A 27,007-nucleotide genomic window follows, 5' to 3' on the forward strand; every position below is an offset into this window, starting at 1 on the left:
ATGGAAGGAGTATCAGACCACTGCAAATCTACGAAGGCCTGGCCGTCCCTCTAAACTTTCAGCTCATACAAGGAGAAGACTGATCAGAGATGCAGCCAAGAGGCCCATGATCACTCTGGATGAACTGCAGAGATCTACAGCTGAGGTGGGAGACTCTGTCCATAGGACAACAATCAGTCGTATACTGCACAAATCTGACCTTTATGGAAGAGTGGCAAGAAGAAAGCCATTTCTTAAAGATATCCATAAAAAGTGTCGTTTAAAGTTTGCCACAAGCCACCTGGGAGACACCAAACATGTGGAAGAAGGTGCTCTGCTCAGATGAAACCAAAATCAAACTTTTTGGCAACAATGCAAAACGTTATGTTTGGTGTAAAAGCAACACAGCTCATCACCCTGAACACACCATCCCCACTGTCAAACATGGTGGTGGCAGCATCATGGTTTGGGCCTGCTTTTCTTCAGCAGGGACAGGGAAGATGGTTAAAATTGATGGGAAGATGGATGGAGCCAAATACAGGACCATTCTGGAAGAAAACCTGATGGAGTCTGCAAAAGACCTGAGACTGGGACGGAGATTTGTCTTCCAGCAAGACAATGATCCAAAACATAAAGCAAAATCTACAATGGAATGGTTCACAAATAAACATATCCAGGTGTTAGAATGGCCAAGTCAAAGTCCAGACCTGAATCCAATCGAGAATCTGTGGAAAAGAACTGAAAACTGCTGTTCAAACGCTCTCCATCCAACCTCACTGAGCTCAAGCTGTTTTGCAAGGAGGAATGGGCAAAAATGTCAGTCTCTGGATGTGCAAAACTGATAGAGACATACCCCAAGCGACTTACAGCTGTAATCCCAGCAAAAGGTGGCGCTATAAAGTATTAACTTAAAGGGGCTGAATAATTTTGCACGCCCAATTTTTCAGTTTTTTATTTGTTAAAAAAGTTTGAAATATCCAATAAATTTCATTCCACTTCATGATTGTGTCCCACTTGTTGTTGATTCTTCACAAAAAATTACAGTTTTATATCTTTATGTTTGAAGCCTAAAATGTGGCAAAATGTCGAAAAGTTCAAGGGGGCCGAATACTTTAGCAAGGCAATGTATGTATATATATATATATATATATATATATGATTGAGATTTGTCTGGGTTCTTTCGGTTTTTCTCATTCCTTATTGTTTAATATTTTTAACTACCTTCTGCCCACTGTATAGTAAAATGACGACGGGGGGGACGGGGGGGGGGGAACCTCTCTTGTTCTGGGGCACCATCCTATGACATCGCCCTAGTGTCACCACTGTCGCGCGCCTGCGGGGGCATGCAGCACGGCAATCGTGGTTGCACTGTGTGGCTAGGACACCGCGCGACCCAGATCTCGGTGAGAAGTCGATGATGTGGCTCTTTACCCATGTGATCTGATGTAGTGCCAGTTATCGGCTCTCCTCGCCTCTCATTGACAGAGTGTGAGGCAAGGAGAGCCAATCAGCGGCATCTCCTCACAGGGCAGACCTGTACAGATAATCAGTGCCCTGATTATCCGAGCAGCCCCAGAGGTGCCCATCAGTGCTGCCTTTCAGTGCCCATCAGTGCCGCCTCATCAGCGCACATCAGTGAAGGAGAAAATGTACTTATTTACAAAATTTAGTAACAGAAACTAAGAAAAACTTCTTTTTTTTTTTCACAATTTTCAGTCTTTTTTTGTTTTTTAGCAAAAAATAAATAACTCAGCAGTGATTAAATAACACCAAAAGAAAGCTAGATTTGTGTGAAAAAATTATAAAAATTTCACATGGGTACAGTGTTGCGTGATTGCGCTGAAAATTGGTTTGGGCCCCGTATTAAAGCGGTTAAGCAGAACTCCAATTTAGATATAAAAATCTAATTCATTTTCTCTGTCTGCTTACACTTGCAAATATATGTGAACTTGACAGAAAAATTCCAGACTGTCTCTGGCTGTCATCAAGTTTTGGGCTGTGTGACAGTTGCCCTCATACAGCCGCTTCCTGTTCCAGGTCCTGTCATTTCAACACCCCACATTCATTTTCCAGTCTACACTTGCGTTACCCAGGACTTTTTACTTAGAGAATAGGTGCAGATACTCACACCTCTCTCTACCAACTCTTGCACAGATACCCCCAAACCCCCCATGAAGTGCTGTGCGGGAAGGGGAGAAGGGAGAGTTAGAGGGGAAAAAAAAAAAGGGGGGGGGGATTCACTCCACCAATGCTTCAGGTCAAGTGTTATATCAGTATAAAATATTCAGGCAATAGGATTTACTTCAGCAGCTCCGTGTACTCCTCAGAGTAAACAAATTTGTGCCAGTAGAACCATTTTTTAAGGAATTTCGTCCGAAGGCCCTTTTCAGTGGCCATCAGGTCCTCCATTTCATTTCAGCCACTTTCCTCAACCAGACGGCTACAGACGGTAACTGTGCCTGCTTCCAAAAAAGGGGATATACAGCTCTTTGTCACTGTAAGCAGGAGAGGCAGAATACGTCATCTATAGACCTTGCTCGAGAAACAGTGGTGGTGCAGAAGGAAGAATGCAGGGTAATTCGAAAGCTTGCGGTCTGTGATTTTTTGGGTTATGCGGTGAACCTCTGTCCAAAAACGAATGGAGAGGGCCGCTGGACCAGAAAATGTGCAAGAGTGATCCGGATTCCTCTTCACACCTCCAAAAAAGGTCTGTGCACTGGGGGAACATCCTATGGATTTTCACTAGTGTATGGTACCACCGGGTCAAGACCTTAAACCCGGATTCCTGATGCAGATAGAGGTTTTGTAAGAAAACAGCAGAATTCTCTCTACCTGCTTATCTGTAAAGTCGACCCCCGGGTCCCTTTTCCATTTGGTAATGTAAGGAGGTCTGAGATATGGAGGAGTGGGAATTCAGTAAAGGTATGTTAGAGATGCCTCATGATGCAAAGGAGATTGCTCTAGGCATAGAAGTTCAAACAAGATGAGAGGTCTCCTGAAGGAATTAGGTGAAGGTAGGGATCCTTCTTGCAGTATTTTTAATAATTGGTGAATTGACTACATACTGTACAGTGATGTCTCCAACCAGAGGCGCAATTATAACCTTCAGGGCCCTGATGCAAGAAACCATGAAGGGCCCTCCTGGACCCCTGGCCGGGGCCCTTCCCTTAAAGCCTGGGGCTCTTCCCACTGATCCTGGGGCCATTTACTCTCGTTCTGGGGCCCTTTATTATGGTCTTGCAGCAGGACCCTTTCACAAGTTCTGCAGTGGGCCCCCTTCCTGCCATCTTGGGGCCTCCCCATGGTGGTGGAATGCCAGAGCCCGGTCGCAAGTGTGACCTTTGCGATCCTGGAAGTTCACCCACTGGCATCAGTAGTTTTTATTTTTTGGTATTTAAATGTATTATTTTTTTATCATTTTATTTTATTTTTTACAATGTCAATGACTATGACTCTGTCCATTCAGAAAAGGAAGGAGCTGGTAAATTACATATTCACCGACCCCTTCCTGGTTCTCTATTGTGACACATCCCCTGCAGCAGCGGGCAGGAGAGGGGAGGGAGCACAGTGGAGGGGGGGGGGGACCAGGGGAGCACACCGGGGCCCAGAGACAGCAGAATACAAGTGAACTGGATAGGAGGAGTGGCGGGGACAGCATACAGAGGAACCAATCTACTCCATTTTCCTCATGCAGCTACAGGAGGAAAAAGGAGGACAGTGATTTCTCTACATGCTGCCCCCACCACCCCTCCTATCCAGGTGTACAGGGAAGCCGCACAGGCCCCCTGGAGCATGGGACCCATTTGCAATTGCAACCTCTGCAACCCCTGTAGTAACGCCCCTGTTGCCATCCCAAAACCAACCTTCCTTGATGCATTTCACCACTCCTAGCTCGCCAAAGGGGTTGTGCAACATGTCAAGGAAGGTTGGTTTTGGGTGGGGGATGTTACTGTACGCAGTCCATTCACTGATTAAAAATACTGCAAGAAGAGCTAATTTGAGTGCAGCTGATATGAGTGGAAACAGAATGTGATGGCCGACACCAAGGTTTTCATTGTGCAGGAGAGGGCAGTCTTTTGTGCAGCTATGGATCTGTAAATGTTTGGAGAATGTCACATTCACTGCTTTATAAATATGCCCCCACTGGTGTTAGTGCAGAAATAGTTCACCAGACTGACCTGAATGCTCCTTTGATCTACAAGATGACGCTGAACCTTGTATGGCGGGTCTACCACCAAGCACAGAGTCGGTCCTTCTCCCGAATCCTAAAGATTGGAGCACCGCTGTTCTCTCCGGGTTAAAGAGCTTGAAGGCCTCTTCTCTCTCCTTCTGTCTGACTTCTACAAGACACATTTCATATAATAAGTGGTGACTATTTTCTTTGTTATACAGTGGGGAAAATAATTATTTGATCCCCTGCAGATTTTGTAAGCTTGCTCACTTAAGAAATGAAGGGTCTATGATTGTTACCATAGGTTTTTTTTTTTCCCTAATGATAGAGACAGAATATCAAGCAAAAATCCAGAAAGAAACGCAATACAAATGTTAAAAATTGAGTTGCAGTTCAGTGAGTAAAATACGGTTTTGATCCCCTAACAAGCAATGATAATTCTGGCTCCCACAGATTGGCTACAGTGTGTGCTCATGTGGTACAGAGATTAGTCCTGTCAATTTAGGAAGGTGCTCCTAACAACAACTCATGTGTATAAAAGACACCTGTCCACAGAATCTCTTTCTTCCATTCAAACCTCACCATCATGGGCAAGACCAAAGAACTGACAAAGGACGTCCGGGACAAGATTGTAAACCGGCACAAGGCTGGAATGGGCTACAAGACCATTAGCAAGAAGCTTGGTGAGAAGGAGACAACTGTTAGAGCGATTATTCGCAAATGAGATACAAAATAACTATCAATCCCCCTCAGCCTGAAGCTCCATGCAAGATTTCACCTCAAGGGGTAAGGATGATCATGAGAAAAGTGAGGGATCAGCCCAGAACTACACGGGAGGAACAAAATACGCCGCCATGGATTGAAATCCTGCAGCACCTGCAAGGTCCCGCTCCTCAAGAAGGCACATGTACAGGCCCGTCTGAAGTTTGCCAATGAACATCTAAATGATTCAGAGAAGGATTGGGAGAAAGTGCTATGGTCAGATGAGACCAAAATTGAGCTCTCTGGCATTAACTTGCCGTGTTTGGAGGAAGAAAAATGTAAGACTATGACCCTAAGAACACCATCCCTACAGTAAATCACGGAGGTGGAAACATGATGCTTTGGGGCTGTTTCTCTGCTAAAGGTACAGACTGACTTTGCCGCATTGAGGGACCAATGGATGGGCTCATGTATTGCAAAATCTTGAATGAGAACCTTCATCCCTCAGCCAGAACACTGAAGATCATGGATGGGTCTTCCAGCATGACAATGAGCAAAAACATACCGCCAAGGCAACAAAGGAGTGGCTCAAGAAGAAGCACATTAAGGTCATGGAGTGGCCTAGCCAGTCTACAGACCTTAATCCTAAAGAAAATTTATGGAGGGAGCTGAAACTTTGAGTTACCAAGCGACAGCCAAGAAACCCTAAGGATTTAGAGAAGATCTGTGAAGAAGAGAGGACCAAAATTCCTCCTGAGGTGTGTGCAAACCCGGTCACCAACTACAAGAAATGTCTGACCTCTGTGCTTGCCAACAAGAGTTTGTCCACCAAATACTAAGTCATGTTTTGCTTGGAGATCAAATATTTATTTTACTCCCTGAACTGCAAGTAATGTCTCGTTTCCACTGAGCGGAACGGTTCGGGTGGGTACAGTTTGGAAGGGTTATAATGGTCCGGCCTATTCCGGTGAGCGTTTCCACTGCAAGTCTGCACTATTATCTGGACTTAGCTTTTCGTTTGAAGCATCGACGTTTTCCTGTCCGCCAATCAGTGAAATGTATCGTGTGACGACAGTAGCTCCACCCTAACCGTACCGTACCATTTCCTATGGCCCTACATCTGAAGGAGGACCAGGAATGGTGCGGTTTGGTTCGGTTGTATGGGCCACTTTCATAATGGAAACACTCAAAATAGCGTACCGTACCGAACCGACCCGAACCAATCCGCTCAGTGGAAACGAGGCATAAATGTATAACATTTGTATTATGTGTTTTTTTCTGGATTTTTGGTTGATATTCTGTCTCTATCATTAAAAATATACCTATTATAAAAATAATAGACCCCTGATTTCTTTGTAAGTGGGCAAACTTACAAAATTTGCAGAGGATCAAATAATTATTTTCCTTACTGTAAGTCATTAGCAGATAATGATTGTAACACAGGAATGCTGGCCATACATGCGCAATCTGAATGCCATAGGGCAAAACCAGCACTCGTTCACCTAAACAAATGTCAGTGCTACAAGTAATTCCCGGGGCTGTGTGCATCTGGTCTGCATGTGACGTCCCTGGTTGTAGCCTCTTGGCTTTGTTGGAGTGCGTGCCTAAGCATGTACATGGTTGGTTGAGGGTGTTCACATGCTGGCATGTATGCCCGCACATAGGGGGTAGTGCACATGTCAAGGAGAGTATTTAAACCCCTTCATCTGTGGCAGCTACAGCTGTGACTTCCTGACAACCAGGGCTTTTTTTCTCAGAAAAAAGGTGCAGGAACTCCCCCCCTTCCGAGTCAACCCTTGTCTCTGCCCGGTACCCACCTCTGTTCCTTGGTTCCACCCCCACCTCCCAGCCCCGCCCCTTTTAGAGAATACAGAACCAAGTATCGTTTGTGGTGCTAAGTCATTTGTATGGAATTTGTTAATTATAACAAGAAAGACAGTAAAATAGATTCCCTGTAGCCAGCAACAATGGATCCACCCCAGCAGCATTAGATCTCCAACAGCCAGAAACAATAGACCCCTCCCTCAACAATAGATTCCCTCCAAGCAATGATCAACCACCCATCAAACATAATACCCACCCCCAGCAGCAATTGATCCTCCACCAGCAACAATAGACACCCCTGCAAAAAAAATAGATCACTCCACCAAGAGTTGATTCCCCAGCAGCCAGCATCAATAGAACCTCCAGCAGACCCCCAGCACCTCTTGCCATTACATACATTCAGCTCTAGAGGTGCCGGAACTGCGTTCCCCCGCGTTCCTGCTGAAAAAAAAGCCCTGCTGACAACTATCTTGTTAAAGTGCTTAGCCTGACTTTCTTGTTGCTGACCCAGATTGCCTGACTCTGTTCTCTGCCTGTTTCTCCTGCTCCTGTTGCTGACTCCACCTGTTCCTGATTATACTTGTCCACTGCATGCTTTGATCTCTGCCTGAACCAGACCAGTCTTAATGCTGCCATTCTGTTTTCTCATCTTAAACTCCCCGTTCCTGCTAGTCCTTGGAGGGGTGATCCTGAGAGCCATGACCTGGTGATATCTTAGCCTGGTGGCCATTAGGCTTACCCAGCCCATTATTCTTTGCTGGGTGCTCTGATAAAGATCAAAGTGTCTTTTAGATTTCATGCCTCGGTGAACCCACCTCACCGGTCAGGGGTAAATCTCATCAAAACCAGTTCATGGGAGCCTTCCATAAACTGAAACCATTATAAAACTATATGAGAACCCGAAAGTGAACCTATGATTCGTCCATGCAAATCAAAGTAACAGATTCACTTTATTGTGCAAATGTGAGAGTGCCGTATTCCTGTCAGCCCGATCTCAAGGAATAGTAGGGAATGGTCTGAGCCTCAGTTCCTCCCCAGCTAAGTCCTTGATGCGTTTCGCCTTTCTCCCGGAGGCTTAGTCATAAAGGTCTAGACCACATGTGTCAAACACAAGGCCCGCGGGCTGAATCTGGCCCTCAAGGCCATTTCATGTGGCCCTCAAACCTCTCCTGCAGCTGCAGAAGAGCTCCATCCCTCCTCTGGTCCTCCCCCAGATCCTGTACTTTCTGCTTTCCAGCATTGCCTCAAGCTTCTTCCCAGCAGCAGCACAAGGCAATGGGGGTGCACTGTGATGTAAGGGTGGGTGGGTGGGTGGGGGGGCTCAACTTCTGATGGTGGAGAGGCTCTTGACATCCTGTGTAAGGGTAGGGAATGCTCAAGACATCTAGTCTTACAGATACAACCGGCCCTTTTCAGGGCAATCATAATGCTGATGCGGCCCGCAATTAAATTGAGTCTGACACCCCTGGTCTAGACCCTTCAGGCTGAAACTGTTCCCTACTATTCCTTGAGATCTGGGAGTGCAATATCTCTCAACTTTGCACATACAAGTAACTTCCGGATGAGTATCGGAGATGCCGGCACCCATTTCAGTGTGGATCACTGGAGGAGAAATCTCAGTGCTTCAGAGCGGCGCTCCAAGCATTTCTAACGCAGAATCACTTTATTGCTACACATCCTCACCTCCCCTTTGCTCTTCCACCTCTCCATTCACCCACCAAGTAAAATATACAGTACTTGTAGGTATGGGGAAGCATGTGACTCTCTCCCCTTCCTGTCACAATATAGCAGGAAGATGAATTCCAGGGCTGCTGATAAGGCAGTATAGCCAGCCCTCCTGTACTGGGCCTGGGCCCCAAAAGTTTCAAAGGGGGACCCAAGCACCTGCCAAGCAGGTGGGCCAGCTGTACTGCCTTGCTACTTTTGTGAATCCATCAGCAGCGCTGCCAGTTTTCTCCCCCTGGCTGCGCTGCAGGGGGATCAGTTTTAATACCTGCCCCTTCCATCCACTGTCTGGGCCCCCCCTATGTGTCCCCCCTCCCCCGCAGCACTGCCTGCTTCCCCCGTCTCCTCTCCCGCCGGCAGCTGCTACGGGCACACAGGGATTATTTCAGGATGGAGATCAGTATCCATCACTCCCTCTTTTTATTCATAACTGAAACATAGTAAACACATGCTTCTGTTTGTGAATGAACAGGAAGGCGCTCAGCACAGAGCACTTCCTTATCATTCACTTTCCAGTGCAGCTGAGACTGCAGAGAAAGGGACTGGGGAACCTCTGTCCTCAGTTCATTACTCTGTCTCAAAAGTGAGACATCAGGAGTTTGTTTAGACCCCTGATATTTCTCTAAAGCCCCAACAGGACAGTTAAAAAATATTTAAAAAATTAAAAATAAATAGATAACTAAAAAAATATATAATTTTAAATAATTAAGGGCTCATTCACATGTGATTTGGTCTCTGAAGAGCACTCAGCAGTTGGATTGCTCTTCAGAGAAAATTTGATATTTGACTGCTTTAACTCAAGGCCAACGCATTGCAACTGCATGCTGGTTATAACATGTCCCCGCTCCCACTTCCGGGTGACTTTGCTGCCCCCCTCCTCCTTCCTCCATGCACAGTAGGGAGCTGGCTTTGAAGCCTACAAGAAATGGCAGCGGCAGCACCCGAGAGCTGATTGAAAAAGCAGATGGGGTGAAGACTAGGGATGGTCGAACTTTTCAAAAGTTCGGTTCGGCCAGAACATCCGAACTTCCCGAAAGTTCAGTCCGAATTTGAAATCAATGGGACCCGAACTTCGGTAATCAAAAAACACCATTTTGAAGCCCTAAAACACAATAAATGCCCCTAAAAAGTGCCTAGGGTTCTGGGTCATGCCCCAGGGACTATTAATCACACAAAATAAAGTTCTTAAAAATTGTCATTTTTGATAGAGAGCCAATTATTGAAAAAATGAAAAAAAAAAAAAAATGAAAAAAAAAAAAAAATTTCTTTGGATTTAGTTTCTGGGGGGGGGGGGGGGGGTCTAAAAAGTGTACCTGTGAAGTTTTTTGGGCATTTTTTGGGGGTTATTGGAGGCAGGCAAAACATCAGAACTTCTGTGTAGGGGTAAATATACACACACACTTATATGTATATATACACCTACACATATATAGGTGTGAAAGGAACAGAAATCTATACTTGCGCTAATTAAATAATTAACACCAATATGGCTCCGCTCCTATCACACCTATATATGTGTAAGTGTAAAATACATATAAGTGTGTGTATATATATATATATATATATATATATATATATATATACCACTATACAGAAGTTCAGATGTTTTGCCTGCCTCCAAAGAACCCAAAAAAATGCCCAAAAAAACGCCAGCTGCAAAAACACACCTGGGCGTTTTTTTTTTTTTTTTGGCGCTGGTATTTTTTTGGGTTCTTTGGAGGCAGGCAAAACATCTGAACTTCTGTATAGGGGTATATATTTACACACGCACTTATATGTATTTTACACTTACACATATATATATAGGTGTTATAGGAGCGGATCCATATTGGTGTTAATTATTTAATTAGCGCAAGTATAGTATTCTGCTCCTTTCACACCTATATATGTGCAGGTGTATATATACATACATGGTTGTGTATATATACCCCCTATACACATGTTCAGATGTCATGCCTGACTCCAAACATGTCCTCAAAAAATCCCTATAAACGCCTGCAGCCAAAAAGCAGGCTGACAGGCGAGAAGCCATATCAGTGCTCTGAATGTGACCTAAGAGAAACGATCTTTTCTCTATAGCGGTCACCCTGATATGGAAGGGTTTGGTCACCCTGCCATAGCAGTCAGTTCACCCTACACTACATTACGGTCACCCTGGCACTTAACACTTTCCCTACAGAAACTAAATTTTTGCATCTAACTAAAGTGTAAAAGAGCACTCTAACTACACTAGATATCCCTTTCCTCACACTAATAAATGCTAAATGACACTTTTGAAGCAAAATTAACAGAACTGCTTCCACTCTCTTCCATGTCCCTGTATTACAATGCTAGGAATTTGCCGGGGCTATCTTATATACTGGGGGGCGTATTCACTAATGATTGGCCTAGGGACCCCCTAGTCACTCCAATCACATTCCTAGCATTCTCCTGCCCCCTCAATTGGCTTTTATTAATGGTTCTGGTCCAATCACGCTTTTAAAGCCCATTTCCTGTCCCATTGCATTTTGGTCGGTTCTGGTTGCTGAATTCCGAACGTTTTCAGCAAAAAGTTCTAAATTCGGCTGAACCTCGAACAGCCAATGTTCGGGTCGAACCGATGGTCGACCCGAACCGTTCGATCATCCCTAGTGAAGACACCGCTGGATTAGTGGACAGGTAAGTGTCCCTATAATAAAAGTCAGCAGATACAGTATTTGTAGCTGCTGACTTTTATTTTTTTCTGGAGGAGCCTGTAGCTCCGCTTTAAAGCGGAGTTCCGGGCAAAAAAAAACATTTTTACCTAAAAATACCCCCGGGACAGTCAGGGCTAGTGCATTTAAGCAAGGATAGCCTCTGAACTGTCCCTGGGATCACTTACCTTTTAGAAGAAATACTTATCTTGAAAATATCTTGTCCAGCGCTGCCATCTCAGGTGTGGGCAGCTGAAGCCGGAGCGTCCTCTTCGGTGACGTTGGAGTCTCAGAATGCCCTGCACCGGCCCTGCTCGTCATTTTCGGAGCAGGCGCGTCATCCCTGCACAGCTTCTGGGCATGCTCATACACAGGGCCGCCATCAGGGGGGTACAGCCCATACATATGTAGGGGGCCCAGGCGTCTCGAGGGGCCCAGTCCAGAGGGATGCCCGGGCTCCAAGTTGACACCTCCCCTTTTTTCATTTCCTCCCCTACACTGGCAACTAGTCCCGACTCTCGCTGGTGCCACTCACTGCACTGGCTCCTGACTCCCAGCCTCCTGCTGGCCACCACTGTCAAAATTATTGGTTGCTAGGACCCCCTGGCATCCTAGCATTCAATCATATACATTCACAGGCCCAGGCAGAGGAGGAGGAGGTAACTTGGTGGTCAGGCCCGGGGGGCCAGGCCGAAAGCTGTGTAAGGGGCCCCAAAATTTCCGATGGCTGCCCTGCTCATACATCTCTTGGGGGGCACAATTTGGCATGTTTGCCCTGGGCTCTAGATGACCTTGTCCTGGCACTGCCAGCAGCGCCACAGTAATTTTTTGTTTTTTTAGAATCTCTGGATGAAGATGCGGGTGGCCAGCTTTACCTCATTTTTATTTTCAGGAAAATGAATTTGCAGCTACTTTATTTCCTGTCTCCCTGCATAAAGATAACAGATCTCCCCGGCTCTCCAGCGGAGATGGTATAACGCAGAGCCTGGAGTATTCCTGCCTGTCGTGCGGAGAGCCTGCGCTCACGTTACGCCAACAGACAGATGTAAACTCCCTGACACACAAGCCTAAACAACACAAAGCAGCTCCGGGGACTCAACAGATTTTCAGCAGTCTCGTTTTTACAAATCCAACCTAAATTTGTGGACTGGACTGTGTCACTGACTTCATAAAATTACAGCAAGGCCAAAACATTAGAACTGCGGGCAGGGAAAATCTGTTTCGGTTTAGAACGCATGTGGGGATTTTTTTTTGTGTGGCATATTTACATCCAGCAAAAACAAGCTTTCATTTAACAGCAGAATTAAATGCAGGAGTCATGGTCGCACTTACGTTCCCGATCGAGGAGCTCAACTGATGGAAGGTGCTGGACGACGTAAAAACGATAGCCTGAATCTTGCTGTAGAGGGTTGTGAAATAAGTCTGCAAGGAAAAAAGGTTAAAGGGTAACAAAAAAATCGCAAATAAAGAAAAAACAATATAGCGTATACAATTGTGACACAAGTCATATTGTAATTGAATGTTATTAACCACTTCCAGACCGCCCACCTCCAATTTACTGCGGCAGGGCGGCCCTCCTGTGCAAAACAACGTAGGTCTACGTTGGGCGTGCGCCTGCAGCTAGGGGGCAAGTGCGCTCCGCCGCCGCCGCCGCGCTCTTGTCCCCACTCTGCAGCGGGGACTCTGATGCACGAGGCAGGCGGCTCCGATTGCCGTCTGGCACCTGCGATCGCTCCCCGCTGAGAGAGAAGGACGGTCGGCTGTTGCAAACACAGTTGACCGTTCTTCTCCCTGGAATGATCACAGAGCTTCTTTGATCCTTCTATATAGGATCACAGGTCTCTATGATCATTTCACAAGTCCCACCCCCAGACAGTTAGAAACACGCCCCTAGGTACACATTTAACCCCTTGATCACCCACAGTGTTAACCCCTTCCCTGCAGTAACAGTGCATATTTTTAGCACTGATTACTGTAGTAATGTCACTGGTCCCCCTCAAAAGTGTCAAAAATGTCAGTTAGGGGTCCGAACTGTCTGCTGCAATGTCGCAGTCCCACTAAAAATCACAGATCGCCGCCATTACTGGTAAAATAAATAAATAAAAATGACATAAATCTTTCCCGTAGTTAGTAGACGCGATAACTTTTGTGCAAACCAATCAAAATACGCTTATTGCGATTTTTTTTTTACCAAAAATATGTAGCAGAAAACAAATTGGCCTAAAATGTTAAAAAATTTAGATTTTTATCTTTTTTTTTGGGAATGTTTTATAGCAGAATGTTTTTTTTTTCAAAATTGTCGCTATTTTTTTGTTTATAGCGCAAAAAAAAAAAATTGCACAGGTGATCAAATACCACCAAAAGAAAGCTCTATTTGTGGGGAAAAAAAGGACGTCAATTTCGTTAGGGTACAGCCTCACACCACTGCGCAATTGTCCGTTAAAGTAACGCAGTGCCGAATCGCAAAATAGGGCCTGGTCAGGAATTGGGTAAAATCTTCCGGGGCTGAAGTGGTTAATTTGTTTAAGGCTTGGTTCACACCTATGCAGTTTGCAGTTATGCAAATTTGCGTTTTGCATTTTATATGCTTTTTTTTTTTTTGCCAATTTGTTGTTGAACAGATTAAAAAAGGAAAAACACAAAATAGCCAAAATTCCGGAAAAATTGCGGAAAAAAAGCACTACATGCTTTTCTGCAGTTTCTCTATTGAACCAAAAAAGCAAAAAAAGTACAGTGTTGCATTTAAAAAAAAAAGTCCCTGAACCTTTCCAAAAACGCAGTGGCTGATAAAAGCATAGCTGTGAAGGTGTCCCATAGGAAACCACGTTAAATAAACAGTAGCGTGTTCTGCAAAAAGCACAAAACTAAGCAGGAGAGCACATCCATCCCAGTGTAGTCAGTTCTAAAGTTGTAATAAATGTGTGAGTGAGGGTGCGCTGATAGTAGTGTGTTAAAGCTGCAACCTGTATTCAGTCAAAACAAGGAAGAAAGCCGCTCAGGTGCAAGCTCAGCACTCGGTGCAGGTCAGATCCGCCATCCAAGCATGTAGACATCCAAAAAGAGAAAGACCGCACTCAGAGATGTTAAATGAAAATCCATAGGTCTCCTTTATTCTCCATAAATACAGTAGACAGCAGACAGACAGTGCAATACTTGATTGACTCATTATTTATGGACATTTAGAAGACTTATAATTTGGACAAATTGTTGTGTTGTTGTTGAGCATTACCTTTATGTTTTGTCACTACTAAGTTGTTCACCCATTTAACACCTTCCACCCAAATCCAAGTGTTATTTATTTATCAGTTCTAAAGTTGTGCTGGGAACTCAGCCTGCTCTCCTCTAATGATCAAACTTCTGCTCAAAGCACCGTCCCGTCCCCCCCCTCCCCCAGCACAGCCTATCACTGGGAAGACCAGTGTCTGCTGTTTCTCCTCCCTCACCTCTCGGTACTGCTGAGAACGGAGGCTCAAAAAAAAAAAAAAAAAGGAGAAAAAGATATGTATGTTTTCTTTATTCATTTATACACAGATGTTTTGCCTTTCATTTCTATTTGAAACTGAATGGGTTAATCTTTTCATTCCAAAAGCTATGTGAACTGTTGGAGTAGTTTCCAGGGTTTGTTGAGAAGAAAGAGTGTGATACATTTGTTTTAATCTCTGTTCTTATCTGCCCAATGAGTTAGTTCATCGATGGACACAGGGCTCCATAAATCATAACTACTGGGTTATATTGCCTCTTCAAGAAATAGGATTAGGCAGAACAAAAAACATCTGGCTACGCCCATGGCCTGTCCTCAGCTTGGTATATAACCCCCCGTCTGCTCTAGGTAATCAGTTTAGTAGCAAGCAGTATTAGAAGTATCAGAACTCCATAGAGGGGTGGGTGCTGTGTCAGTCCATGAACTCGATGAGAAATAGATTTTACGGTAAGTACAAAAATCCCATTTTCTCTTTCGTTCGTCGTCAGACCCAGCGCTCCATAAATCAAAACTACTGAGACATCCAAAAGGAAAATGAGGGGTGGGGAAAATAACCCAAGAATAAACATAAGTGCTCTTAATCAGGGCACGGGAGCCTCAACCGGGTCACAGGAGCCCCGTCTGAAAAAAGTTTCAAGAAAAACACCCCTCAAGAGGGAACAGCCCCTCTAAAACAGCAGCCTGCAAAACATTGCAGCCAAAAGAAGCATCCGCAGATACCAAAGTCTCTACTTTATAGAATTTTGTGAAGTTATGCACCGACGACCAAGTGGCCGCCTTGCAAACTTGTGATATTGATGCCTGATGATGGAAGGCCCAAGTAGGTCTCAGCGCCTGAGTAGAATGCACCTTGACAGGGAAAGGTGGAACTTGACCTTTAATGGAATAGGCCTGAGTCACCGTCTGTCTGATCCATCTGGAGATGGTATCTGAAGAAGCAGCCAGCCCTTTTTTTTGTCCGTCCGTAACCACAAAAAGCGAGTCTGACCTCCGAAAGGACTCAGTGGCTGCCAGATACACCTGAATCGCACGAACCACACCCAAGGTATGCAAAGCAAATTCCTTGGGATGAGGCGGCTTGGGACAAAAGAAAGGCAACACAATGTCCTCACTCAAATGGAGGTCAGAGACAACTTTGGGCAGGAATGATGGACAGGGACCAAGAACCATTTTATCCCTATGGACCACCTGATAGGGACTGCGACAAGATAATGTCACCAATTCTGATACCCTGAGGCCCGAGTAATAGCCACCAAGAATGTCACCTTCTGGGATAACGTAGACAAGGGAATCTCCCAAATATTCTCAAATAGAGGTTTCTGGATAACCGAAAGCACTAAATTTAAATCCCATGGCGGCAAAAGAGACCGAACAGGTCGAGCCACATGTCGAACCCCCTGGATGAAGGTACGAACTTAAGAGTGCGTGGCTAGAGGTCGCTAAAAGAAGATTGCCAAGGCAGACACCTGGCCCTTGATGGTACTCAAGGCCAACTTCTGATCAACACCCTGTTGAAGAAAGGTTAAGATCCGAAGCCACAGAAAAGGATCGAGGATGAGTGCCAATTGGCTCACACCAAGAAATGTACGCTTTCCACATATGATGGTATATCTTGCTGGAAGAGGACTTCCTCACCTTCACCATAGTAGGGATTACTGATCCAGACAGACCTCAATACCTGGCTTTCAATAGCTAAGCCATTAAAACCAGCGACTGTAAATTAGTATGGTAGATCAGCCCTTGGGACAACTGGTCTTCTCTGAGAGGAAGCCCCCAAGGGACATTTATGGCCACCAGACTGATTGGAAGATCCTCGCCCTTGATTCCTTGCAAGAAGTGCAGAAGAAGCCTGAGCCGAGGATGATACTGGTCTTACCGTGGCCCATGGACGCCTGCGGCGTCTGCCAGAGGAACTCATGATCTCGCCACAAACCTCGTTATCCTCCCCTGGAGCCGAACCTGCTAAAGGAGCTGCATGAAGGACTGTGCAAACAGAACTGTCTTGAAGGTGGATACCACCAGACTATCTATCTGTGTGACAGCAGGCGATGAATAACAGCCTGTGGTTCCTGAACTTTGTCCAGAGGAAGGACCACTCTGGTCAGAATTAGAATCAGACCTAGGTAAATCAATTCCCTGGACAGGGATAGGGGGGACCATAGGTAGTTCGGACATTACCTGAACCTTTGCAGGAATTAAATCCGCACAAGGCTCAGGACCTAAAAAACCTGAAATGGGCAAGCATTGTCCCCCTTTCTGGGTACCCCCAAAATAATCATTTTGTGGCTCATGAGGATCATGAAGGAGGTCCACAAGGCTGGAAACCAGCAAAGATGTCCCCCCACCCCAAAAATGGGTGAGGGCAGACCTTCATGCTGAAGGGGTCTTGTCTGCGGGTCCGGAAAAGCTAGCTCTAGGCTTACCAAACCAAGGATGCTTGGAACCTCCCGGGGAAGATCTATTTTCCTTATCCTCCCAGAAGCACAAAATAATTTTTTATGTGCTAAGAGGGAAGGCCCCCATCTGCGACGAGGCTCCTTCTCTTTCCTAGACTATGGCAGGAAGGTACTCTCCCCCCGTGATACCCTTAATGATGTCATCCAGGGTGGCCCCAAACAGGAGATCGCCTTAGAGACTTGGTCTGCGGACCAATTTTTAACCCACGGCACGAGCCTAATCACCACCGCTGAAACAGAAAGTTTGGACAGCACAGGAGCTGTATCCAAAGCTGCAATACAAATAAACTGCAGCCCATGGACCAACTGGTCCACTGAATCAACATAAGTAGCGGGGACCTGCTCACCCTCAGGCCCTGGCACAAAGACTGCCCGTAATGTTGAACCAGCCATAGTAAACATGCTGCGTGCCACAGCCTCCGCTTTCCTGTCAGCCGGGTTCTTAAAGGACAGGGATTCCTCTACTGGGATCATGGTAGCTTTGTTCAACCTGGAAACAGGAGGGTCCACCACTAGTCCACTTTTTTTTAAAAGGGACTCCTCAAAAGGGTAACGTTCAGCAAAACGTTTGGGGACCACAAAGGGTCATTTTGGTTGTTCCCATTCCTTACAGGAAAACCAGTCAAAATAAGGCACATAAGGAAACACCTTGGAATGCGAGGTGACTTATGCGTACCAAACGACACAGCCACGTCTGTGGCTACATCAGTCGCATCCTTCATTAAAGTCTCACACACTGCAGTGATAAGCGCGTCTACCAGTGCTTTTTAATCCGCTGCTGTGACCATAGAAGAATCATCCTCACTATTGGATGGATCTGGGGGGGTGATATTAAGCCCCCCCTGGATGGGCCGCATCCATGGTGGCATAAAGCTCAGAATCAGATGAGACAGACTGAGCAAGGAAAGGCTGGGGACGCTTCTCCCTGGGCCCTTGCCCACATGCCACTTCCACCTGGGACACTAAGGACTGCAGGACCGCCATCAGTGCAACCATGGTTAGCTGGGCTTCCAAGGGACCTGCCACCTCCATGAGAGGGTCAGTGGGGGAGATGTGACCCTGAGGCTCCATATGGAAAGGAAGAAGTTGTAGTACAAAAACGATCTTTTGGCACCACTAAAGGATCCCCCCCAAGGCTCAGGGTACCTATCAGCAGAGAAAGAGATAACAGGGACCCCCTATCAATCGGAGGAGCACAGAGAATTCGAACCCAGCATCACCATGGATGCCATACCTGTTCATTTGTCCCAGGCACAGGAAGAGGAAACCGAGGAGGATGAGGAAGAGCTTCGGCATCCCCATGAGGCTTAAGTCGTCTCCAGTGTCTCCCGACCTAGGGAAAATGGCCCCAGTGACATCATCGGGCTACACAAACATGGCCGCCAATTGGAGACCAGCCAGACTAAGGGAAAACGGCCACCATCAGCTACAAACGCTGAAGCACGCTGCCAGGTTATTCCCTGCGCCCTCTGCAAGGGGATCCCCCTCTGAATGTAGGGGGATCCCCCTCCGAAGGTTAGGGGAGACTCTGCTGCGCACTCTGCACTGGGACCCCCCTGCACTATACCCACACTGCAAACAGTAGGGCATGCACCTAGGGGTCTTCTACACTGGGACCCCTCCAGACTACCAGGGCAGGACACACACTATCCTAGGACCCTTACAGAGTGGGGATAACAGGGGAGACCCCAGGGGTCTCCGCTGCATTCTCTGCCCTGGGACCCCCACCAGACTCCAGGTCCAGACGGGGGGGGGGGGGGAAGTGAGTGAGGGAAGCCCAGCTCACTGAGGGATTTAGGATGGGAGGAGGGAACCTGGAGGTTACCCACGTCCACCCCAAAAAAACGCCAGAAGGGGAGAGGGGGGATTGTACTTACCCTTCTATGGTGCTGTAATGCTCCAGACAGAATCCTTGCCACTGAAGTACGGGAGCTGACGGCCAAGGGACCGCTGGGACTCAGACCAAAGCCAGGTTGTATTCGACCCTGCGAGATGTTTAACTCGCGGGCCGGTCTCTGTCTGTGAGGCTATGTCTCGGCCGACTTAGCGCGCAGCTGCGATCTGCACGCAGTCACTGGCTGGGGGGACCACTGCATCTAGATTATCCAGCCCGGCACTTGATTGTAGATGTTCCGAGAGAAAAAACAAAAAAGATGTAAGGAAGGAGAAAAAATTGCTAGGACCAGAGATCCCAGCCGGTAACCTAGGTCCTTACTCCTGACTAGAGAGTTTAAAACGGATTACCTCCCACCACCTATATACCTAGCTGAGGACGGCCCATGGGCGTAGCCAGGTGTTTTTGTTCTGCCTAGTCCTACCCATGGAGGAGGCAATATAACCCAGTAGTTATGATTTATGGAGCGATGTGTCTGTCAATGAATGAAAGAGAAAGTTGATTTTCCCAAATACTGTATGTGCAACAATATCTGTCATCACTTTTTCTTTATTATTGATCAAATTTAATTTATTATTTTAATTCTAATTTACTTTATTTTGCTTTATTTAAAGGAGGAACTGCAGTCTGCTCACATAATTTGTAATAAAAACATCTTTGCCATTCTGAAGCTTCCCTCCAACCACTTTGCATATTATTTTATAATTACTGCGATTCTGTACTTGCCAAATATCCTGCAGAAATCTCCCTCTACTAAGTCTGGCTGCAGCCATTTTAACTGTGGGCAGCTGAAGCTGCTGCCTGTTCACTTCCTGGATTTACACAGACACACACATATTTACAGACACACACATATATAGAGAGACACACAGTGCTGTATTTTGGCCTAGGCCAATAAGGCCCAGGCCTAAGGCGGCACTTTGCAGGAGGGAGGCAAAAAAAGCCACCCCCGCCTCCACCTGAGACTCTATTGAACACTGGTTGCTAGAGCCGCCTGGCGTCTACCAACCAGTGACGCCACGGCCGTGACTCCCTGGCCCTGCCCATAATTCAAAGTGGAGGAGGATTTAACTTCCACCTCCTCCGCGCCTAGTGCTCGTTGGGCCCAAAGACTCCCGCCAGTCCGGTGACGGCGGGGTGAAGGGCAACGTGGCAAAATCTGCGAGGAGGCTGGCTAGAACTGAGAGCCCAGGGGGGAGATCACCTCCACTGCCATGGCGCCACCCTGTCCTGAGCAGCAGCGGGCGCAGCATCCCTGGTGCCTCCCAGAGCCTGCGCTCCTTCTCAAACCTCCTCTCTGCTCCCAGCTGGGACATCAACAGGAAGACAGGCTGACCGAGGGCCCAGAGGACGAGGATGGGCGGGAGGTAGGTGCATCACACACACCTAGCCACAGACAGGGGGGCACAGGAGGGACTGCAGGCAGGGCTAGGGTCTCCCACCCCCCTTCTCTCCTACCCCCTTCTCTTCTTTTCTCTCATACCCCTCCTCCCTCTCTCTCCCACTACCCCCTCTACATCTCTCCCCCCCTTCTCCCTCTCTCTTCCACCCCCCTCCTCTCTCTCCCGCCCTCCCCCCCCTCACTCTCTCCCACTCTCCTCTCTCTCTTTTCTCTCCCTCCCACCCCTTCTCTCTCACAACTCCCCTCTCTCACCCCCTTCCTCCCACCCCCCCTCCTCCTCTGTCTCCCATCCCCCCTCTCCCTCTGTCGCACCCCCTTTTCTCACCCTCCCCTCACCCACCTCCCCTCTCTCTCTTCCACCTCTCCTCTCTCTCTCACCCCCCTCTCTTATCCCCCAATCTCACCCACCTCCCCTCTCTCTTCAACCTCTCCTCTCTCCCTCACCCCCCTCTCTCGCCCCCCCCTCTCTCTCTCTCTCTCTCATCCCCCCTCTCTCCCACCACCCTCCCCCTTTCTCTCTCCCATCCCCCTCTCACCCTCCCTTATCCACTCCCTCTCTCTCTCTTAGGAGTATGACTTATAGTGCTTTGAAAAAGTATTCATACCCCTTGATATTTTCCACATTTTGTCATGTTACAACCGTAAATGTAAATGTATTTTATTGGGTTTTTTTGTGATAGACCGACACAAAGTGGCACATAATTGTGAAGTTGAAGGGAAAAGATAAATGGTTTTCAATTTATTTTTTTACAAATAAATATGTGAAAAGTGCGGTGCACATTTGTATTCAGCCGCCCTGAGTCAATACTTTGTAGAACCGCCTTTCCCTGCAATTACACCTACAAGTCTTTTTGGGGATGTCTCTACCAGCTTTGCACATCTAGAGATAGAGATTTTTTCCCATTCTTCTTTGCTCAAGCTCTGTCAGATTGGATGGAGAGCGTCTGTGTACAGCCATTTTCAAGTCTTGCCACAGATTCTCAATTGTATTTAGGTCTGGACTTTTACTGGGCCATTCTAACACATGAATATGCTTTGAACTAATTCATTCCATTGTAGCTCTGGCTGTATTTTTAGGGTTGTTGTCCTGCTGGAAGGGGAACCTCCGCCCTAGTCTCAAGTCTTTTGAAGACTCTAACAGGTTTTCCTTGTCCCTGCTGAAGAAAAGCATTCCCACAACATGATGCTGCCACCACCATGTTTCACAGTGTGAATGGTGTGTTCAGGGTGATGTGCAGTGTTAGTTTTCCCCACACATAGCGTTTTGCTTTTTGGCCAAAAAATTCAATTTTGGTCTCATCTGACCAGAGCACCTTCCACATGTTTGCTGTGTCCCCCGTAGTATGATCCGAGGGTGGAGGCTCTGAGGAAGAGGCTAACCCTCGAAACGCGTTAGCCACTACTAACTCAAGGGATAACTTACCCTCGGATCATACTACTGAGGACTGCGTTCCTTACATGATATGCTTTTAACCAAGAAACTCGTTTGTGAGTATTTTTAATCTTCTTATTTTTAATAAACCAACCAAAGGATAATGCACTAGGCCTGTGCGCCCCTGTGTTTGTTTGTTGTTTACAGTATTTCCAGACTTCCCTGGTCGTGTAAAGGGCAGCAAGGCCGCAGCATTTTTTCCTGGGTTGTCGCATCCACAGCTCCAGAAACAGTGGAAAGACCTTAATGAGGTGGACTAGAAGCTACACCTCTCTGAGCGCAGGGAACTGGTGCTTTGCACCTTAAAACTTGTTTTGCTGTGTCCCCCACATGGCTTCTCGCAAACTGCAAACAGGACTTCTTATGGCTTTCTTTCAACAATGGCTTTCTTCTTGTCACTCTTCCATAAAGGCCAGATTTGTGGAGCGCACGACTGATAGTTGTCCTGTGGACAGATTCTCCCACCTGAGCTGTGGATCTCTGCAGCTCCTCTAGAGTTACCATGGGCCTCTTGGCTGCTTCTCTGATGAATGCTCTCCTTGCCCGGCCGGTCAGTTTAGGTGGACGGCCATGTCTTGGTAGGTTTGCAGTTGTGCCATACTCTTTCCATTTTCGGATGATGGATTGAACAGCGCTCCGTGAGATGTTCAAAGCTCGGGATATTTTTTTATAACCTAACCCTGCTTCAAACTTCTCCACAACTTTATCCCTGACCTGTCTGGTGTGTTCCTTGGCCTTCATGATGCTGTTTGTTCACTAAGGCTGCATTCACATGTCAGCGTATGGATCGCGTATGATTCCGCCTGCGATCCGGCAATCATTGCAAATCGCCGGACGCCTGTGCGTTGCCCGTGATTTGCAATAGCACCCCAAACGCTGTGCGATGTTGCCGCAAATTACACCTGCCGAATCGTTTTAACATCGCGCAAAAAAAAAATCGCGGGACGCATTACGCCCAAAAAAGTACAAGAGCTTCTTTGGAGCGTAATGCGTCCCACGATTTTTTTTGCGCAATGTTACCGCGATTCGGCAGGCGTAAATCGCGGCAACATCGTTCAGCGTTTGGGGTGCTATTGCAAATCACGGGCAACGCACAGGTGTCCCGCGATTTGCAATGATTGCCGGATCGCGGGCGGAATCGCGGTGATTCTGCCCGCAATCCATACGCTGACATGTGAATGCAGCCTAAGGTTCTCTAACAAACCTCAGAGGGCTTCACAGAACAGCTGTATTTATACTGATTTTAAATTACACACAGGTGGACTCTATTTACTAATTAGGTGACTTTTGAAGGCAAATTGGTTCCACTAGATTTTAGTTAGGGGTATCAGAGTAAAGGGGGGTGAATACAAATGCACGCCACACTTTTCAGATATTTCTTTGTAAAACATTTTGAAAACCATTTATCATTTTCCTTCAACTTCACAATTATGTGCCACTTTGCGTCAGTTTATCACATAAAATCCCAATAAAATACATTTACGTTTTTGGTTGTAGCATGACACAATGTGGAAAATTTCAAGGGGTAGAAATACTTTTTCAAGGCACTGTATGATAGGTTCAGAGATCCTCGAACTCTGAGTATGATGTCACTGCCCCAGAACTATGGCAGCTTCCGTCTAAAGCTTCTCTCACAGGCATTTTTATCCTGCAGTGACTGACAGCTGTCATGGATCCAGGACATGGAGGAAGCCAGTTGGGTGCTGGTTCACCGCTATTATTCAGTTAGGTTTATTGTGAGATGGAACTGGCAGGTTGAGGCGTTCAGCGATTACTTAGGACTTGGAGGTTGGTCATGCGTTTCAGCTCTTGTACGGTGTCCTGCAGCTGGGTCAGGCGGTTATCGTTCAGCATCAGCGTGTGTAATGAGGTTAAATGCTTCAGAGAACCTGGAGATAAATAAGAAGGGACAGGTCACATCTCTGAATGAAGAGAGCCTGCTGGCTGCCAAGGGGGGGGAATCATATGAAATGAATACATGGAGCAACCAGGAGCAGGAAAATGATGCCAACATAGGCTGGAGCCGCTGAAATGACATACCCGCAGAAAGAAACAGCTACTATATTAATATGGCAATGCTATATTGCTGGAAATACTGAGCTGGGACATACAGCCAGGGGCGTTGCTAGGTGGTAAAAAGACCAGGGGCTTCAGCCCGAAGGTAAATTTGATAACCCCTCCCACATTTTAACCGCTTCCCCACTGCTCACTGTGCTGCTACTGCGGCACAGTGGCTCGTTATCGTCTGGCGACGTAGGTCTACGTCACCAGACATTCCCCTCTCTCGGCGGGGCGCGCGCGCGCCGCCGGAGGCTCGCTCCCGCTGTTTTCAGTCACAGCGGGAGTCGGGCCAGGGAAGGAGCGGCGGCGATCGCCGCCGCTCTTCCCCGATCGTCGGGGAATCGAGTGTGGAGATCCGTCCACTTGTGTAAACAGAGCGGGCGGATCTCCTAAGTGACAAACAGTGACAGATTGCAGTGTTCAGCATAGCTGAACCTGCGATCTGTCCCTGTGTCACTCAGTCACCTCCCCCTTCACACGTTAGTAAGCACCAGGCATACATTAACCCCTCCCTCTCCAATAAAATTAACCCCTTCCCTGCCAGTGTCATTTTTACAGTAACAGTGCATATATATAGCACTGATTACTGCAGTAATGTCACTGGTGCCCCCAAAAGTGTCAAAAATGTCAGTCAAGGGTCCGATCTGTCCGCCGCAATGTCGCAGTCCCACAAACAAAAATCGCAGATCGCCGCCATTACTCGTTTAAAAAAAAAAAACACCAAAAATGACCGAAATCTTTCCCTTAGTTAGTAAATGCAATAACTTTTGCGCAAACCAATCAAAATACCCTTATTGCGATTTTTTTTTTTTTTTTTTTTTTTTACCAAAAATATGTAGCAGAAAACAAATTGGCCTAAAATGTTAAAAAAAATTAGATTTTTACATTTTTTTGGGGGGAAATTCATTACTGCAGTAATGTCACTGGTACCCCCAAAAGTGTCAAAAATGTCAGTCAAGGGTCTGATCTGTCCGCCGCAATGTCGCAGTCCCGCAAAAAAAAAAAAAAAATTGCAGATCGCCGCCATTACGCGTTAAAAAAAAAACACCAAAAATGACAGAAATCTTTCCCTTTGTTAGTAAACACAATAACTTTTGCGCAAACCAATCAAAATATGCTTATTCTGATTTTTTTTTTACCAAACATAGGTAGCAGAAAACAAATTGGCCAAAAATTTAAAAAAAATGTGATTTTTACATTTTTTTGGGGGGGAATTTCATATAAAAAAATATGTTAAAAATATTGTTATTTTTTCAAAATAAACGCTCTTTTTTTGTTTATAGCACAAAAAGTAAAAATCGCACAGGTGATCAAATACCACCAAAAGAAAGCTCTGTTTGTGGGAAAAAAAGGACGTAAATTTAGTTTGGGTACGGCATCGCACGACCGCGCAATTGTCAGTTAAATTCGCACAGCGCCGAATCGCAAAAAGTGGCTCAGACGTAAGACAGTAAAATCCTCCAGTGGTAAAGTGGTTAAAGTAAGTCCTGCTCAAGCTCCTCCCACATTTTAAAGTAAGTCCTGTCCAAGCTCCTCCCGCATTTTAAAGTAAGTCCTGCCCAAGCTCCTCCCACATTTTAAAGTACCGCCCAAGCTCCGCCCAATGGCAAGTAATATCATAGAAAAATAAATGTACCAGTATATGTGTAATAAAAATATAAGGTAAATACAGGATTTTTCTAAATAAGTATAATACAAATAATATAGAAACCGTTGAATGCCATTTGTTTTTTATGAGATGCAATTTAGTTTACAGTGTGTGGTTTGGTCATTGGTTTTGATGTCATGTCACCCAGGGGTTGATGCAGATAGCTTGAGAAGTACAATATATGATCATCGGTCCAGATGGGTTTGCCCATCTCGGCGTATATGCTTCAATCAATGCCTAGAGAATTATATCAAAATAAAGCATCTTACAAGAAAAAATGTATTTGATTGTAATTATTAAAATTTAAATAAATAATTATTAATGAATTAAATTTATAGTGTTCCCTGCAAACTAAAAAATGATCAGAATGATCAAAAGTGTACTGGCTCATTAAATAGTAATATTATAGAAAAAAAAAAATGGAAGTATACGTGTAATAAAAATATAATGTAAATACAGTGCATTGCGAAAGTATTTGGCCCCCTTGAACTTTGCGACCTTTTGCCACATTTCAGGCTTCAAACATAAAGATATAAAACTGTAATTTTTTTTGAAGAATCAACAACAAGTGGGACACAATCATGAAGTGGAATGAAATTTATTGGATATTTCAAACTTTGTTAAATAGAAAAACTGAAAAATTGGGCGTGCAAAATTATTCAGCCCCTTTACTTTCAGTGCAGCAAACTCTCTCCAGAAGTTCAGTGAGGATCTCTGAATGATCCAATGTTGACCTAAATGACTAATGATGATAAATAGAATCCACCTGTGTGTAATCAAGTCTCCGTATAAATGCACCTGCACTGTAATAGTCTCAGAGGTCCGTTTAAAGCGCAGAGAGCATCATGAAGAACAAGGAACACACCAGGCAGGTCCGAGATACTGTTGTGGAGAAGCTTAAAGCTGGATTTGGATACAAAAAGATTTCCCAAGCTTTAAACATCCCAAGGAGCACTGTGCAAGCGATAACATTGAAATGGAAGGAGTATCAGACCACTGCAAAAGACCTGGCCGTCCCTCTAAACTTTCAGCTCATACAAGGAGAAGACTGATCAGAGATGCAGCCAAGAGGCCCATGATCACTCTGGATGTACTGCAGAGATCTACAGCTGAGGTGGGAGACTCTGTCCATAGGACAACAATCAGTCGTATACTGCACAAATCTGGCCTTTATGGAAGAGTGGCAAGAAGAAAGACATTTCTTAAAGATATCCATAAAAAGTGTCGTTTAAAGTTTGCCACAAGCCACCTGGGAGACACCAAACATGTGGAAGAAGGTGCTCTGGTCAGATGAAACCAAAATCAAACTTTTTGGCAACAATGCAAAACGTTATGTTTGGCATAAAAGCAACACAGCTCATCACCCTGAACACACCATCCCCACTGTCAAACATGGTGGTGGCAGCATCATGGTTTGGGCCTGCTTTTCTTCAGCAGGGACAGGGAAGATGGTTAAAATTGATGGGAAGATGGATGTAGCCAAATACAGGACCATTCTGGAAGAAAACCTGATGGAGTCTGCAAAAGACCTGAGACTGGGACGGAGATTTGTCTTCCAAC

The 27,007-nt window shown here is 46.0% G+C and overlaps 1 protein-coding gene across 1 annotated transcript in view; it reads right to left on the reverse strand.

Annotated features, from left to right (window-relative positions):
- The window catches only part of LRRC72 (leucine rich repeat containing 72), a 61,374-nt gene that overhangs the window by 11,801 nt on the left and 22,566 nt on the right, over nt 1–27,007 (reverse strand). Inside the window, exons 5-7 of the mRNA XM_082257303.1 lie at nt 23,514–23,627; nt 12,406–12,495; nt 4,158–4,319 (exon numbers count right to left, since the gene is read on the reverse strand). Coding sequence (XP_082113429.1) covers nt 4,158–4,319; nt 12,406–12,495; nt 23,514–23,627 — 366 coding nt within the window. The remainder of the gene's footprint in view (nt 1–4,157; nt 4,320–12,405; nt 12,496–23,513; nt 23,628–27,007) is intronic.

Source organism: Pelophylax lessonae (assembly GCF_965119305.1).
Source record: "Pelophylax lessonae genome assembly, chromosome: 5".
In the NCBI taxonomy this organism is placed as follows: domain Eukaryota; kingdom Metazoa; phylum Chordata; class Amphibia; order Anura; family Ranidae; genus Pelophylax; species Pelophylax lessonae.